The sequence below is a fragment of the Miniopterus schreibersii genome (assembly GCF_964146895.1).
Source record: "Miniopterus schreibersii genome assembly, chromosome: 22".
Taxonomy (NCBI): Eukaryota; Metazoa; Chordata; class Mammalia; order Chiroptera; family Miniopteridae; genus Miniopterus; species Miniopterus schreibersii.
Window position 1 is genome coordinate 397,372 of NC_138124.1, and position 18,115 is coordinate 415,486.

Sequence of the window (18,115 nt, forward strand, 5' to 3'; positions counted from 1 at the left end):
GATGTCTGAACGCCCCAAAGCACGCGCGTGGTCGCCAGCGGAGCCTGGCTGGTCTCTCGCTGCTCAGAAGCTGCTCGGTTTGCTGCTGGTGCTGCTTTCCCTTGTCGGGGACAGCGGCCCCTTAACCCGCCCAAGCCTGGACCTCCCAGAACAGAGCTGAAGACAATGACAACTGTCCAACTGTTGAAAAGCCTCTATTCTTTGGCTGCCTTATGAACTCTTTTTTTTTAAAGGTTATTTTACCTTATCACAGGAGAGCTTTAAAAAAAATGTTTCTATTGACTTCAGAGAGAGGAAGGGAGGAGAGAGGGTGGGAAACATTGATGGGAGAGGGAAACACTGATCGGCTGCCTCCTGCACGCCCCGACTGGGGGTCGAGCCCCCTACTGGGACTATGTCCTGACCGGGAACCCAACTGCGATCTCCTGGACCACAGGTCCGGGCTCGACCGCTGAGCCACCCGCGCAGGGCGGCGGCCTCCCAAACTCCTGTTGAAGGCTCCGCTGAGTATGTTCTCGCCTTTCTCTCTGTGCACTGCTTCTCTATGTACTTTCTTCAGGGTTGTTACGCTTTCTTTACGGTGCAATTCTGGTTTGTGGAAATCTCATTTTCTCTGTGCTGAAGCATTTTCTTTCTTTCTGAGGTGTTATCTCTACACCAAAGGTGTCGCTCTGTCTTCCCCCACGCCCAGCCCCGGGCGGGTGCGACAATGTCCCCTCTGGCCTCTGGCTATTCTATCCGACTGTCCTCTCCTCAGCAACCCCCTCCCTCCCCCCCATGACTGTGGGTCTGTTGTGCCGAACAGGAACCATTTGCTGGCGACATCTGTAGGTGCACGTGGCTTCCCACAGCTGTAAAGTCAGAACTACACTGAGCATAGATACCTGCACAGTCTCCTCAGGAAAACATGTTGAAACGCACCAAATACAAGTCACGGGTTAGCAGTCAGAAAACCGCCTACGGTGCATGAGTGGGCACTCGGGGGTTCAGAACAATTCACCCCAAGATGTGCCTCTGTGTAAGAGGATTATTTTGAGCTAAAAGCAACATATCCTTCTGTCTCAGTTCAGTAAGTCTGTGGAAACACTGGCACCTGCAGGGCTATACGTACAGAGGGGGCCTGCAGGGTTATTCGCTCGTGAATCCACCTCGAGGAGTCTGGATGCAGTAACTGTGAGAGAAGCAGAAAGAACAGTTAAAAACTGCTGTGCAGGTCTCAGCGTCCCCCAGCTGAGAGCAACCTTTAAGGTCTGGTGACGTTAACCCGTCACTGGTGGGGGAAGCTGAGGGGGGTCGCATTGAATCTTCTCAATACCTGTCTTGTTTTCTTTCTTTTTTGGTTTTGTTAACCCTCCCCCGAGGATATTTTTTCCGTTGCTTTTTAGAGAGAGTGAGAGAGAAACATCAATGTGAGAGAGACACATCGATTGGTTGCCTCCCACACACGCCCTGACTGGGGCCGAGGACCCAGCCTGCAACCCAGGTACTGGGTTGAACCCGGGACCCTTCGGTGCGCAGGCCAACGCTCAAACCACTGAGCCACACCGGCCAGGGCCTGTCTTGGTTTCTTAAAGGCTGTCGAGTTAGCTATTTATATCAGGTTGCGTGAGATCCTTAGGAATACAGACCCTTTGTCTCAAACCACCCTCCCACTGCCTTTTCCCCAAATCCTTGCTCCTGGGACTCACCGATGTTTTCTTCTTAGTGGTGGGTGGTTTTCTACAACTCGAGTAGTAGTTGAGGGTGGCGTACTCCATCAGAGCCGCGAAGACAAACAGGAAGCACACGGTCACGAAGAGGTCCATGGCGGTCACGTAGGACACGCGGGGCAAGGAGTTCCTGGCTATGGTGCTGAGCGTGGTCATGGTCAGCACTGTGGTGATGCCTGCGTGGGGCACAGGGGCCAGGTTGTAAAAGGAGCCACACTGACTCCCTCTGCTCCAACACAGTGTTTTGTTTTTATGTGAAATTTTCTTGACATTGCGTAAGTGTGACATTACATACATTTATTTATGTATAATCCTCACCTGAGGATATGTATTTTTATTGATTTGAGAGAGAGAGGAGGGGAGAGAGAGAGAGAGGAACATTGACTGGTTGCCTCCTGTATGTGCCCTGACCAGGAATCAAACCTGCAACCTTTTGGTGCAGGGATGACGCCGAGCCAACTGAGCCACCCGGCCAGGGCTGTGCTATTACTTCTAAATTTTAATGTCTGTACAATTCTGTAAACCATGCTTTCGAGAAATCTCTATTGTAATCGTCCCAATAACATTACAATACCTGAATTAAGTTGGCACCTTGCAATTCATTCAATAATTCCCGAATTGTTTGACATTTTATCTTTAAATTTTGTTTTTGTTAATCCTCAGCTGAGGATATTTTTCCCATTGATTTTTAGAGAGTGGAAGGGAGGGAGGGAGGGAGAGAGAAACAGTGACGTGAGGGAGACACGACTGGCTGCCACTGCGTCTGCTCACATCTCACAGCCTTCACCTGACAGCTGACTGGTTTTCTTTCTTGCTCCCCCTTTTCTAGGCGGTTTGTAAACTCCCACCGGCTTCAAGGCCCAGCTGAAGCCCCACCCGTGTGGCACCTTCGCCACCAGCACCCGGGCAGCGCCGATAATGCTCACATCCCACTACCCCTGTGCTTTCCAGGACCTTGTTTATTTTGCACCGTGACCGTCTCTGCACATCTGTCCCCCTGAATAGCTGCTGGGCTGTGCCAACCTCAAGGGCAAAACTCTACCTTGCTCCTCTGTGCTTGCTTGTCAGCGAGCCCAGCACACTTTAGGCATTTAGATGAGTGTTTTGCATAAAATGCATTCATTCATGGGTTAATTAGTTAATTACTGATACTCAGCGTTGGTCTGACCTTGACGATTTCCTATACATGGGTCAACACTGAAGATTTAGTCAAAGACTGTGGGGAAGATTTAGAAAATCGATGTGCATGTGTCAGGTGGTTCAGAAGGAAAAACGAATGAAGGAATGGAGCCCTGGCCCGTGTGGCTCAGTGGTTAGAGCGCTGGCCCTCGGCCTGAAGGTCCCAGCCGAGGGCACAGGCCTCGGCTACAGGCTCGATCCCTGGCCCTGGTGGTCGGGGCGCGTGCGGGAGACAACCAATTGGTGTGTTTCTCACATAGGCTTTTTTCTCTCTCTGTCTCTCTCTCTCTGTCTCTCTCTCTCTCTCCACCTTCAACTCTCTCTGAAAAGCAATGGAAAAAATATCCTTGGGTAAGAATTAAAAAGAAAAAAACAAGACAAACTGGTAAAGCCCGGCTGGTGTGGCTCAGCGGTTGAGCGTCAACCTATGAACCAGGAGGTCGCGGTTCGATTCCCGGTCAGGGCCCAGGCCCGGGGTGCGGGCTCCTGGATCCCCAGCAGGGGGCGAGCAGGAGGCAGCCGATCCATGTCTCCCTCTCTGAAATCAATCAAAACATTAAAAAAAAATAAAAACTAAAAACCGGTACAGAGCATGTCGCATATTCTAAAACCACTGACACGGAATGTTTTATTAAGAGGACTTCGGGAGGCGGAGGGAAGTTCATGAAGGGACTTTAAGCTTTAGGGTGCAGGCTACGGCCAGTAAGGATGAGCCCGTCCCTGCTGGTCAAGCCTGCGGACAAGCAGACCTTCATGAAGAGACGTGTTGCCAATACTGAGTCTGTTTCTCACGCGGACGTCACGAGGCTCTCGCGTGCAGATCGCAGGGCGTGCCTGCAGGGTTCTGACGGCATCATCCTCACAGAATACATCAGATGACACGACTGATCTGTCTGCCCTCTGACCCTACTTAATTGGAGCGGCACCCGCGGGACTCTACCGTCAGGAACAAGAATCTCCTCGGCTGCTCGAAACCGCCTAATCCTGCATCGAGCAGCCCGGGAAGGAGGTCAGTTCCGCTTAACTCTTCCACCGAAAGCATTTTTATGAATATTTCTGTATTAAACTTACACAGAATGGTGGGCGATACGTATATTTTTGAAACTCACCTAATGCTGTTCTTGCTGGTGTCGCGTCTTTCTTGATCCAGAATGACACCCAGGATAAAACCACAGTCAGGATGCAGGGGATGTACGTCTGGATGGTGAAGTACCCCATCCTTCTGCTCAGTTCAAAGTAGATGGTCATGACGACGTAGTCACCTGCCACAAACAGGTCCATAGTGAGACGGCTTTCTCGGCGTCACAGACAGTTCAGGGAAATGATGTATAACTATTCTGCTAAATGAATGACTTGGATAAAAATATGGAAATACAACAATATCACATGGGGCAAGGGTCAAAACGCTGGTGGAGTTAAATTTAATTTTCATAATATCCATGGCTGGCCACTGGAAAGACACAGAAACAAACACATTAATGGGTAGAGGGGATAGATACACACATTAATTCCATAACAGACAATTACTCAGTGAGCTGTTTTGCTTGAATTCATTGTTCAATTCATTGAATTCACTGCATGTTTAAAATCAAGGGTAACAGACGAGAGCCTCCACCCTCAGGCAGGGCCGGGGTCATTCTACATTTTCAACAGTAACAGCTACACATAAACTCCCACACGTAAAGCTGTGTAACCAGTTTATATTTCTATTTTTATAGCACAGAGTTTAGCTTTTCGACCTTGTACCATTTTTTTTTTTTTTTCCAATTGATTTCAGAGAGAGCAAGGGAGAGGGAGAGAGAGAGAAACATCGATGATGAGAGTCACTGATCGGCTGCCTCCTGCTGGGGGTCGAGCCCGCAACCCGGGCCTGTGCCCTGACCGGGAATCGAACCACAATCTCCTGGATCCTAGGTCGACGCTCAACCACCGAGCCACACGCCCAGGGCCAAGTACCACCTTCTGCCCTGGGCCCCAGCTTGTCCTTCTCAGCCCCAGGCCGCTGCACGGCCCTCCACCAAGGACCTTTCTGCAACATGACTGTCACCGAGCCTCTCCTTGTGCCCTTCAGCAGCATCCTGCTGTCCCCAAAGGCTCACACCTTTGCGCGGTCTGCAGAGCACCACGTGGGTGAAGCGCCCTCGCTCGGAGTCTATCTGGGCACCGCGGTCTCCCAGGTCCCCCGACCGGCCAAGGTCCTTGCAGATGCCGCTGAGCCCCTTCCCTCCCCCAGATGCTCTCCTCTGTCCCCCGACCCCGGGCTCCCTGTCGCCTGAGTACTTCAGCTTGGAAACCGCTGTTCACCAGGAGGGTCCGACCCCCGACCGGGGCGACGAATTCCCTCCTGTAAAGACCAACCCAAAGCCTGTCTCCAAACCAACGAGCTGGGTGGGTTGCAGAGAATATTTCTCTCGTTCACCATCGTTGGCGGTAAGCAATCAGTTGGTATTTGTTTAATGTAAAGATCGTCCTGAAAGTTCCATTTTCACTAAAATGATCGGCAGAGAGACGATCTTGAACTCACGTGAAAACCATGCTTTTCAACGAACGACTTTCTTCCCGGATGCCGAGCTCCGCGGCAGCAATGTTCAGGGTGGGAGAACATTCCATCGAAACATCAAGTTTCAGATCGCTTCCCCAAAACCATTTCATATTTTAAGCAAATTAGCGTTTCAGTACAAAGGAATCAGAATGATTAAACGGAGGCAATCAGAGAACACAAATATTTTCCTAAGTGATCTGAATGCCAAGTGACATCATCTCCTGAGGGAATGTTATTGAATCGTGTGTGTTATTAAAAGCTTATTATTTTTTACATAAAATTTCAATAAAGAACCAAGCAGAAAACCAACAGAAGACAGGGAAACAAAACGGAATAAATCGCCCTGGTGATAACACAGCCCCAGCGGAACATCCGGAAGAGTCGGATAATTTATTGCAGGCTCCCGAGTGGGTAAACAGACGGAGGATTCCAGGGCGGGCGCAAAGGGGGTCAGCAAAGGGGTGTCTCCTTTGGGAAGAAGGGGCCTGAGGTGTGCTCAGCGAACCCCTCTCCCTAACTCCGAGGTCTGCCCCTTGTCCACCGTCGGGTGAGGGAGCGGGGCCGTCAGGGCCACATTCCAGGGCCCGACCCTGCAGCTGCTGCAGGACAAAGGAAAGCTAGGAAGACCCCGGGACAAGTGGAATCGGGAAACTGAGGCAGGAAAATTAAACAGAGCCCCAAAGCTCTGCAGACCGCTTGCAGCTGGACCTTCTCGTGAGAATAAAGGGTTATAACCTCCCCTCACCAAAGAATGCGGGAGAGGAGGGGAAGGGCCAAGGGAGATGAGTGGGAATCTTAATGCAACTAGAAAATGCATAATTTAAATCACCCCAAAAGCAACTAAAAGGCAGCAGAGAGGCGGGAGGAGGGGCAGTCTGATCTCATCCCACTGTTGAAGCAGAGAAGCCAGCAGTCTCGGGGGTTAGTTGCCAGGTGCTTCTCACAAATTCTGGGAAAGTCGTAACAGAGAAAAGGGGAGATCTTCAGCGCTGTCTACCAGGACACCCAGCAGAGGAACTGAAACAAAATGCTCATAGACAGGAGGGTATGTAACACCTCGAACCCCCACCCAACGTGCTCTCAGATTAGCTGGGAGCCCATCTGAGCTTCGTAAGCCAGAGGATAGCTCGCCTTGGTCCTTTAATAAATGTGCTTGCTTTAATTTTTAAATAAATTCACTTTAACACAATGCAATCATCTGGGGTCACTTGTTTAAATTCATTCCTACGAGCACAACAAGAAGGGAGGTGGGGACAGCCCTCTCCCTCTGACTCAGGGCTGTCCCATGACACCTCTCTGGTGTTTTTATTGGAAAAATCAATAAATCCATGTATCTTTATTTAATTCACTGTGGTTACCTTAAACTAGAACGCTAAGCAAACGAAGATGTTTGCCCCCAGAAAGCCTTATTTAGTTCAGTTTGAATTTCCTATAATAAAATATTGAATGTCTTCCATAAAGCCTTGGCAGGTTTTTTGTTAGATTTAACTCTTGGTGAACGCATATTTCTGTTGCTATGGACAATGACTTAAGTATAAATTAATTTACATTTTATAACTCTTATGCATTCATTGGTTGATTCTATGTGCCTGGACCAGGGATTGAACCTGCAACCTTGGTAAGTTGGGAGATGCTCTAACCAACTGAGCCGCCTGGCCAGGGCTTAAGTTGTCACACTCCCTTAGGTCAGTGCACATGGATTTAAGACTTTTCTTCTGATCAAATGACTGAAAGCGGTAATGTATCTCCATAATGATAAAAAGAGATGTATCATCCATGCTGGGGAACACAGCGAAGAATGAAGCTTAACCCAACAGTGGACTAGAGAAAATAAAATACTCTGCAAACGGAGAGTTGGCCATAGGAAGTGAAGTCGGCTGTTTGTAGCTTTGATGTGGAGTCACTAGCCTCACGGCGAGAGGTCTCACAGCAGCTGCGCACACCCTGGGTGCCTTGCTGTGGGCCACGCTGGCAGTCTTCCTGAGGCTCAGTCCCCATCGTTAATAAATATATTTGCATATGTTTTAAATTCTTCAAAGTGAAAGATGGGAGGCAAATAAAAACCACAAAACGGCCCTGGCTGGTGTGGCTCTGTTGGTTGACTGTCGCCCTGCACTGAAAGGTTTTGGGTCTGACTCCCAGTCGGGGACATGCCTGGGGACATGCTCAATCCCTGGCTGGTGCATATAGGAGGCAACCAATTGATGTTTCTCTTTCTCCCTCTCTCTCTAAAAATCAATAAAAATATTTTTAAAAACCCCCATAAAATGATGTATATGTATATATATCACTGTCACCGTGTACTAAGTGCTCAACTTGTTCAGGCCCCATGGAAAGATAATTTTGCTGTCAAGGAATAATTAATGAAGTCTGATTTTAAAAGAGCAGACATAGTCAGATGTGATTTGTATCAGAGAATCTCAATTTTCTTGGTGGATGAGCGGTTCGTTCAGCCGGGCAGTGCTCTTTCCACATCTCCCGTCTGAGTTAGAGCAGGAGGGTGACTCACAGTGGGTCTGAAGGATTCTTCACTCAATCTTGTGAGCAAAGACACTGCCGCTATTTTTAAAATTCTGACTCTAAAAGCCAGACTGATTTATTACCCAGATTGCACTCAGAAAAATATGACAGAAAGCCAAGAAGAAACCACTTTTAGAGTTCCTTCTACCGGCGCTATTTTAAACGTGCCTTTCTATTTGCGTTCAGGATATAAATCTCACTACAGAGCCCTGGTAAGGTTTGAACAGCTGACTGAATGGACTGTTTAACACAGAAGTAAATATGTAAATCCTACAGTGCTCCCTCACAGGAAGTACATTAAGGCAATAATAATAGATATTATTTATTTATGTTTTTGTTAATCCCCACCGGATATTTTTTCCAATGATTTTTTTAGAGAGAGTGGAGGGGAAGGAGGAAGAGGAGAGAGAGAGACATCGATTGGTTGCTGCCGGCAGGTGCCCCAACAGGGCCGGGGATCAAAGCTGCAACCCAGGTATGGGTCCTTGACCGGGAATTGAACCCAAGACCCTTTGGGACGTAGGGCAATGCTCTAACCACTGAGCCACAGCGGCCAGAACAATAGATGTTAGTTATACATATGGATGGCAATTATGCACTTTGCATATGTTAGGTCACTTAAATTCACAACAGCCATATAAAGAGCTGGCAATGTCCTTGTCACTTAGGAGAGGTGTGCACCGACGGTCACAGAAGTGCCCAAGGTCAGAAGCTGGCAGTCTGACCCGTCCTCCTGACCTCTGTGCTCTCTTTATCAGAAACGATTTTAAAAACTTCAGCTGGAGCACAAGCTACCTATTGAACACAGAATATATAAAACTTCATGGACACAATATTTTCTTGGAGTTTGGAGAACTGCTTTCAGAAGCTGCTGAACTTAAATCTGGAATAAATGGCAAAAAATATCACCTATTCACACCCAGCTGTGTGGCTTTTGCCTTAGTTACAGACAAGCAGCTCTTTCTCATGGTTCCTTTGACTATGAAAATTTACTCTCTTAGGGGGATGGTCTGAGGCTTTGCCATAAAACAGGCACCAGGGGGAGAGTCTCTGGTGCAGCTAATTGGGGGCCCAGGCTTCTGACTTGATCCCCTCCTTCAGTAGCAGGGGCCTTTGCGAGGGCTGCCTGCACTGCAGAGCCACTCAGAGGCAAGCTCCCAGTGCCCTGAGCTGGCCAGAAGCAGGCCCACGGCAGAGTAGGTTTTTTATTTCTGGCTTCATTTCCCAAAGCTCACTGCAGATGCCTTGACAGTCAGGATAAAAACTGCTGAGGGTCCTGCCCACGTGCCTTTAGACAACGGGATTCAGGTTCAAGTGGACATGATGAGTAGCCTTGATACAGCAAAGACGTGGGTCAGCCTTTGTCTTAAAGGTTTTATGAAAGAGAAAGCAACGAGCTAGAAAGATCACAACATGAACCCCCCCTCCCTCCCTCTGGCTCTCTCTTCCCTTAGTCTGGCAACATCATCACTTCACCCTCATTTTTATTGGCTATTTTGTTGGATATAAAATTTTGTTTCTTTTCACACTTTGAATTCCCTTGTCTTTTGGTTGCCATCATTTCAGGTGAAAAGTCAGCTGTCTGTGTTCATTTTGCTCCTTTGAAGGTAATGTGTCCTTTCTTCTCTAGATGCTTAAAGATATACTTTCTGCCTTTGGTCTACAGCCCTTCAGTTCTTCCCTCTGTATTGCCCATCCTTTGGAGTTTATACGTGTTCCTGTGTGTGTGATTCATGCTTTCATCTACCCAGGATAATTCTAAGCCATTATTTTCCAGATATTGCTTCTAACCCATTCTCCACGGCCCACACTTCTGGGATTCCAATTACACTGTTTTTAATATTTTCTTTACCAATTACACTTAGTTATAACTTTATATCATATCACAGCCCACCTCAGAGTACCTGGTGTTGGCAACACACCTAGAGGCTGGACACTTGGCCTCATGAATCTGAGGCTTTTCCATTTTATGAGTAAGTTCTATAGCAGAATTATTTATGTATGTTTAAAAATAATACCCATCCTCTTCAAAGTTCACAATGATTTGTGACAACCAGTTCAGGGGTGGGGAACGTCTAGCTCATGGGCCATATAGAAATCATTTGGTTTTTCCCTGCCAGGGCAACCACAGGCAGGACTCGAAATTCAATAAATCTGGGAGCTTTTTCCATAGCTAATTTTTAAGTTGATAGTTTTGTATGGCCCTTGAATGATGTTATAAATATCCAAATAGCCCTGGACAGAAAAAGGTTCCTTACCCCTGAGTTAGATGACGCTCTGAGTGCCTTAATCTTCTTGGAAGAAAGGGATTACATAAGGACATATTGCCATCATCAGTTTGAGTGAGCTTGAAAACAAGAAGTAAAATTAGTCTAGCCACAGCTGATTTGGCTCAGTGGTTAGAGCATCAGCAAGTGGACTGAAGGGTCTTGGGTTCGATTCCAGTCAAGGGCACATACCTCAGTTGCAGGTTTGATCCCTGCCTGGTTGGGGTTTGTGCAGGAGGCAACCAATCAATGTGTTTCTCTCATATCAATGCCTCTCTCTGTTTCTCTCCCTCTCCCTCCTTCCCATCCACTCTCTGAAAAGCAATGGAAAAAATATCCTCAGATGATGATTTTAAAAAAAATTGGTCTAGAAGACATTTCTCTAACAGGGATACTCTCAAACTCTACTGGAACACTGTGGACAATTCTTCACGCTTAGTACACAATTGTGTTTTATGACTGTCAGGGTGCCTTAACTGTTGACACCTGATTCAGGCTGGACATAGTGGACACACGCGTAGAACAAAGCACCACACAGAACAAGGCGCAGTCTGACATCTCATCTCTATGGAACCAGCTGCTGCCCCCATGCCAGAGTCACAGCAATGCTGCATAGCAACACCTGGGAAATGTTCTCATCCACATCTCTGCACCTTTCTGCAAGCCAGAACTGTGGCCGGAAGTCCAAGTTTCCTCTCTGCAAACTGGGCTTTGGATAAATGAGTACCTGAACGGCTATAATCACAATGTTTCATTCAAGTGTGAAGGACTGGGAAGAAGTTTGTGAGCAGGCAAAGCAGACAGGGCCATGCTGCTGTGCTAGGGTCTGACGGGGCTTGTGTAGCAACGGATCCTGTGAACCTTGAGTTTCTGCACTGAGAGGGACATGCTGCCAGGAATTCCCTCAGTGAGAAGCTAAGTATCAGGTCAGATCTCCCCGAATGAACAGAACATTTGTAAGGCCACTCTGGGGATGTTATAGAGATGATGTGAAGCCAAGAATGATATTAGGAGCCCTGGCCGGTGTGGCTCAGTGGGTTAGGCTTCCTCCCATGCACCAAACAGAAGGTTGCTGGTTCGATTCCCAGTCAGGGCACAGGCCTGGGTTGCAGGCTTGATCCCCAGTAGGGGGCGTGCAGGGGGCCGATGATGGATGTTTCTCTTTCATCGATGTTTTTCTCTCTCTAAAAATCAATAAAAATATTTTTTAAGAAAAGAATGGCATGAGGAAGCACATTGAACAATGTGAAACCCTCCGGAATTATGTTGATCTTAATAGTACAAAAGTCAATTTTTTTTTATCAGTAAGGGAACTCCTGTAGGAACAGGATTTTTTGTTGCTGTTCTGTTTCCATACTCGGAGACGCTGCAACGTAAGATACGATCGTCAGAGAAAGAAATGCCTGAAAGAGTTCTCTTTTTATTTTTCACTTTGTTTACTTTGTAAACACACATTGTCCCAATGAATCTATTTCCTGTTCACATAGTCCGGGTTCTGCAAATAATCAGTAATTATCTGCCTGTGAGAACGGTGCGTTGCGATGAACACCCATCCGTGGCTAACACGCGTGTAAGGATGATTCATTCGTGAACATCCGGGCTGGTGGTGTTTCTTATCATCTGAAGGATGTTTTTCTTCCAAATATAACTACACAAAAGATTGAGTCTGGCTGTAAGAGAGAGTGAACCCAGGTCCCTCTAGTTTTCTTGTGGGTTTCAGTATTGGTAAAATGCGTCAGCTCGCCCTGGCCAGTGTTGCTCAGTGGTTAGGGCGTCAGCCTGCAGCACAAAGGTCTGGAGGTCGGTTTCGGTCAAGGCCACGCACCTGGGCTGCAGGTTCCGTCCCCGCTCCTCGTCAGGGCGCGTGCAGGGGACAACCAACTGGTGTGTCTCTCTCACACCGATGTTTCTCTCTCCCCGCCCTTCCACTCTCTCTAAAATAATCAGTGGACCCTCACGAAGGACATGCTCATTCTCCAAAATAAAAATTTAAATGAGAAATAAATCTGCGAACTTCTCTGTGGTAGTTGCAATTCTTTGTTTCCTCTTTCTGAAAACATGTGAGAGGCAGTGTCTATATTCAATATTTGTCCATGAAATAGGATTAATTCCTGAATAGTAGGATAATTTGGGGGGGGGGCTATTTTTTGCATTTTTGTCTTCAACTATGACACTTAAACACTCAACATGTTGCCTAAACCCAGAAAACAATATGGTTACACACAAATGAAATGCCCAGGATGATCCTGAGCAGACTAATAATGTGGGGTGGGGAGAGGGCTGGGTTTTGTGTGGGGGACTGAAGGAGGGTGCATAGGAGTGATTTAAAAAAAAAAAAGTTTCCATTGATTTTAGAGAGAGAGGAAGGGAGAGCGAGAGAGAGACAGAAACATCGGTGTTTTGAGAGAAACCTCCACTGGCTGCCTCCTGCACGCCCCCGATGGGGACTGAGCCTGTAACCCCGGCACGTGCCCTGACCAGGAATCAAACCCGGACCTTTTGCTGCAAGAGGCAATGCTCCACCAACTGAGCCACATGGCCAGGGCCAAAGGAGTGACTTTCATGACGACTCAAGGCCTTTCCACTGGGGAAACAGGGAGAGGGCCTCAGGGCCACAGGCAGGCCTGGGGCGGGTGGTCAGCACCCTGAGGCCAGGGGAGCTTTGGAGACAAAGGGCGAGAATCCATCCCTCACATCTCACTCCTGTCTTCCAATAGCATGGGACCTGGAGGCCAGTGAATTTGATTTTTTTATGTAGTTATTTCTTTAGAACATACTTTTGCTTGTTTTCTAAAGAAGGCACAGCGACGTGGAATTCCACACGGTGTGAAGTTTCCCACGTGAGCAGGAGGCAGGAAGAGGCGCAGATGGATGGACCAGGTCCGTCATCAGGGCCAAGACGCTCACTGCTTTCCGTGAGGATCGGCTTTGCCACGAGTGAGGGAAAGAATTTCAGGGAAACAGGCATCTCCCGTCCACACAGGAGCGCCCCAAGCCTGGCGTCCGTCTTGCTTGAAACTGAGCGCGACATCGCGTCTCCTTGTCATGCTGATGTATCAACCCCCAGCTCGCACAGCAGTCCCTCCTGTCTCCCGCGTTTCCAGGGAGACTGAGAGCTCCTTGCTGCCCGAGAGAGCTTTTCATACTTAAAAAAAAAAGTGTTTTTATTGATTTTAGAGAGGAAGGGAGAGGGAAAGAAACATCGAGGAGAGAGAAACATCCATCAGCTGCCTCCTGCACGCCCCTGCTGGGGATCGAGCCTGCAACCCGGGCCTGTGCCTCGACCGGGAATCAACCCGGCGACCTCTGGGCGCACTGGGTGCTGCTCAACCCACTGAGCCACATGGGCCAGGGCTTCAGGCTTTTCTACCTGCAGTAACTCCGGGCACAGTGACTGCTGGACTCCACCTTCCCTGTGCTGGTCGCTCACAGTCAGTTTCAGGTGCCCTGAGCCCGCTGTGCTCAGCTTGACTTGGCATTTCCTCTGGTTTATCGCTACTTCACCGGGAGCAGCAGGGCAGGAGGCTCAGCACCGAGGCTGCAATTTCAATGTGAGAAAGGTGGGCCCTGCCCGGTGCCCGCCGTTCCCCCCAGAGCTCTGCTGGCTCATTTCAGCTTCTCAGGGAGCAGTTAAATGAACGCAGGTGTCTCTTACTTGGGAAAAACCTCCCCCCAAACAGTTCCCGTTGTGTGACCTCCACAGTTCATTTAAATAAATTATGATCTTCTTGTGCTCTGACCTTATCAATATTTAATAGTTAAACGCAGGCGCCACTCTTCACCATGAGCACCGGGACCTCTACAGGGAGGGTTTACTTTTTTCATTCGTTACATAGCTTTTCAAATCTTCCTTAACGTGTGTTTTACAATCTATCAAGAAGTCATGCTGTCCTTTAAATGTGTCAGCATTAATTAGCAAAATTTACATCTTAATCTAGTCAGCAATAAAACAAGTTATATGGCGTTTTAAGAGCCAATATGTTAGCCGTATAAACACATAAGGAAAGTGGACTCTCGCCCCATCTGCACCCCAAGCCCTGCAGGAAGAAAACCAGTCACCAAACAGCGGGTCACAGAAGTAGGTAAACACCTACCAACAGGCAAAACCCCACAAAACAAAAAGCAATAAACAAATAAATACTGTAACAAGTGCCGCATCCCTTTCACCGACCTGCCTGCTTTATAAAATGCACATAACAGTCACCCAAGAAAACCAAATTGCTGGGTAATGAGTGTGGAAAAGAAACCAAGTTCAAGACACAGTTTAGCCTAAATGAAAGGAAGAGATTAAAACCGGGGGACATTTTCCACCAGCTTCTTTTATTTCAAGTATTATTATCAATAACACTTGAACCTTACTGTGTGTGTGGGAAGTTGAAAGTTGCAGGAGTCTCACCATTAGTAAAACTGGTTTACATACAGGGGGTCCCCAAAACTGCACACACACTGTAACAGCTGACAGCTCAATTTTGAGAATGAAATATATTTTATTTTTATTTTTATTTTTAATTTTAAAAAAATATATCTTTATTGATTTCAGAGACAGCAAAGGAGAGGGAGAGAGAGAGAGAGAAACATCAATGATGAGAGTCACCGATCGGCTGCCTCCTGCCAGCCCGCGACTGGGGATCAAGCCTGCAACCCGGGCCTGTGCCCTGACCAGGAATCGAACCCCGATCGCCTGGATCCTAGGTGGACGCTCAGCCGCTGAGCCACACCGGGCCGGGCTGAAATATATTTCAATAAACACTGCCTTTACAACGATTCAAAGTGTGTGTGTACATTTTTGGGGACACCTTATATATAGTCAGTAGTGAATGACCCTAGTTAGGTTTATAGACATAATACGAACAGACTTTTGATTCAAATACACGTCAATTTCAATCACCCTTTTCCCATCCTAAGTGAAACATTTAAAAATACTTTCACTTTAAATCAGTTGGTCTGTCTCCAGTATCGCTTAGGATCAGGGTGGCCTGAATATCATCAGTTTAGACACACACCCGAAGGAGTTCTGGGGAAAGCCATGGCTACCTGTAGCCTTAGGCCCAGGGGAAACTGTCCGAGTTGCTTTGAGAGCCGCACTTCTGCTCTGCGCTCCTACCTGCAGACGTCGTCACGATCTCGGTGGTGTTTCTGAGGCCCATAAAGTCAAACTGATAAAGCCGCCAGGACTTCTGATTGGCCGTCTCCACTGAGTTTTTCCTCCATCTGTAAATCATCTCCTCCTTGGGGTAGCCATCTGAAAACACGAACAAGTGTGAACACCAGGGGATGTAGGTTTACAAAACATTAAAGTCAAAATTATAATTCTGATCACTTAGCGGATTAAAAGCTTAAGCCCTATTTGCTCTCAGAACCTTCCTGAGCGCACAGAAACTCCAGAAACGAATGGGCAAAGGCCACCTAACTGGGGGGATCCTGCTGAAGATCTCCACGGCCAGCAGGACGCTCCCAGCCACTGGCCCGGCCCCCGTCTGTGCGTTCAGCACACAGGTGGCCGCTGTCGTGGTTTCTTCCACCTTGAAGCGCCCAGGCTGTCGTCGACCTTCCAAGACTGGAGGTCAGGGTCCCCCGAGCTCTCAGACACTGAGCTCCACCTGCCGGGCCCACGTCCATCCGCTGCGTCCTACATTCCTTCCGCAGGACGAGACCCCCAGGCCTCAGGAAAGACGGATTTAATAAGGTGGCAGCTCTGAGACTCAGGCCGCCTGGCGCGGTCCTGCCTCGACATTAGCTCTCCCCACGCTGCTAAGGACGCCAGGAAGCAAGACGCTCTCTCCTCTGCATTTACGGTTAAGTCATCCTTCCTTAACACAGGCGCAGGTAGGTATTTCCAAAATTTAACTATAACCGTTTCATGGTTTTATTTTTATGTCTAATTGGTTAGTCACCCTGGAATTATTTTGCTCCTTGAGTGTGAATTCTGTGTGTGTGTGTGTGTGTCCCTGTGTGCCTGCAAATACTACTGGTTGTCAAATTTTAAAGAGAAAAATACCCTGCGGTCATATTCTATTATTTTTTATTTTTATTTATGTTTTTAGAGAGAGAGGAAGGGAGAGGGAGAGAGAAACAATTGGCTGCCTCCTGCACACCCCCTACCGGGGATCGAGCCAGCAACCTGGGCATGCGCCCCGAGCGGGAATCGAACCAGCGACCTCTCGGTGCCCAACCCACTGAGCCACCCCGGCCAGGGCCCCAACAACTATACTCTACGTTCAGATAACATTTTCCTTTGTAAAGAACTTCAGCCTGCAGGTTTTAATTCTCAAAGACAGGAGTATTTTCCTCTGTTTTTCATAATTTCAAATTTTCTCTCAAAACAATTTAGGTCCCACAGAAGTAGGTCCAGCGGACAGACAGGGAATTCTACCAAACCTCTGATAATCAGATGCTGTCAGTGTCCTTTAAACCAGTCCAGACAGCAGAAAACAAGGTAAAACTGTCCAATTATTTTTATATAGTAGGCATAACATGATATACAGCCTAGCAATGAATGCACAGGAAAGTAAATCTCTTACAAATACTGATGCAAAACCTCACATAAAGTCTTAGTTAACGGAATTGATGAGCAGAATATTTTAATACATTACGGCCTAATGCGATTTACAGAAATGAGAGCGTGGAAAGTCATGAATATAATCCATCACAGGCCCACTCCACAGAAAGCGAAGCCATTTCGTAAAACCCAGGAATACATTTGTGTTAAAAACATTCAGTAAATTAGAAATTAAAGACTTCCCTCTATCTAGTGTGTATTTTCCTAAAAGCCAGTAACTCAGTAGGAAAACATTAGGGGCTTTCCTTTCTTTTTAAAATTGAAAGCAAGTAAATACCTGTTACTTCCTCTTTTATTCATCATTTTATTGGGGACATTAGCCAGCTTACTTCTAGAAAAATACACACATAGACACCTAGAGGCATGAACATTAGAAAGAAAGGTAAGTTTTTGCACCAAGAAGACACAAAAGACTCAATGAAAACGAATACAATATTATTTTTAAATTATCACAAAACACGCAGCACAAACTTAACAAAAACGCGCGAGTCCTGAAAGAGGGAGTTTGCAAGTTACCACCGAGCCGAAGCAGGCGGAGCCCACGGGGAGACAGGCCACGCGCTCGCCCAGGAGGCTCCGCAGCCCAAGGCGGGGCCCCTACCCGGGGCCCTTGCCCGGGGCCCTTGCCCGGGGCCCTTGCCCGGGGCCCTTGCCCGCGGCCCTTACCCGGGCCCGTGCGGACGGCAAAGTGACCCGGACGGGTGCCCTCGGCGCCTTTTCCGTTTCGGAGGCGGTTACACACGGTCCTTGGTAGGGCGACGAACTGAGAACGACCAGAAGCGCAACGAGGGGTAGATTTCCTTAGGTTATTAAATAGAAAGCTACACCCAGCGATTCCGCACTGATGTGTGACCGGCCGAGGGGACGGGACAGGAGCACATCTCCTTGGAGTCAGTGCACAGACGGTGGAGCAACTTCAATCAGCCGGAGGAGGACGGGGTGTGACTTGTGGAAGCCACGAGGAAGGCAAAGTCAGGTCCAATCCTCCAGCACACACCGGGCTGCATCCCAACGACTCCCAGCGCGAAACCTGAGAAAATTCGGCCACAACTTCGGATTCGGGAAAACTTTCCTAACAATGGATCAAAGCCCAGAAGCAAAGAGACACAGAGACACACACACAGACACACACAACACACACAGACACACAACACACACAGACACACAGAGACACATACAACATACACAGACACACACACACAACACACACAGACACACAGAGACACATAGAACATACACAGACACACACACACAACACACACAGACACACAGAGACACATACAACATACACAGACACACACACACAACACACAGACACACAAACACACACAGACACACA

At 47.9% G+C, this 18,115-nt stretch overlaps 1 protein-coding gene across 2 annotated transcripts in view; it reads right to left on the minus strand.

Annotated features, from left to right (window-relative positions):
* The window catches only part of GABRG3 (gamma-aminobutyric acid type A receptor subunit gamma3), a gene marked incomplete at both ends in the record, with an annotated part of 209,399 nt that overhangs the window by 1,534 nt on the left and 189,750 nt on the right, over positions 1-18,115 (minus strand). Inside the window, 4 exons of one of the 2 annotated variants that reach the window (XM_081124442.1) lie at positions 1,112-1,171; positions 1,689-1,885; positions 3,998-4,150; positions 15,322-15,459. In XM_081124442.1, coding sequence (XP_080980568.1) covers positions 1,112-1,171; positions 1,689-1,885; positions 3,998-4,150; positions 15,322-15,459 — 548 coding nt within the window. Of the gene's footprint in view, positions 1-1,093; positions 1,172-1,688; positions 1,886-3,997; positions 4,151-15,321; positions 15,460-18,115 lie in introns of both variants that reach the window. The other variant, XM_081124441.1, reaches the window with a different exon arrangement.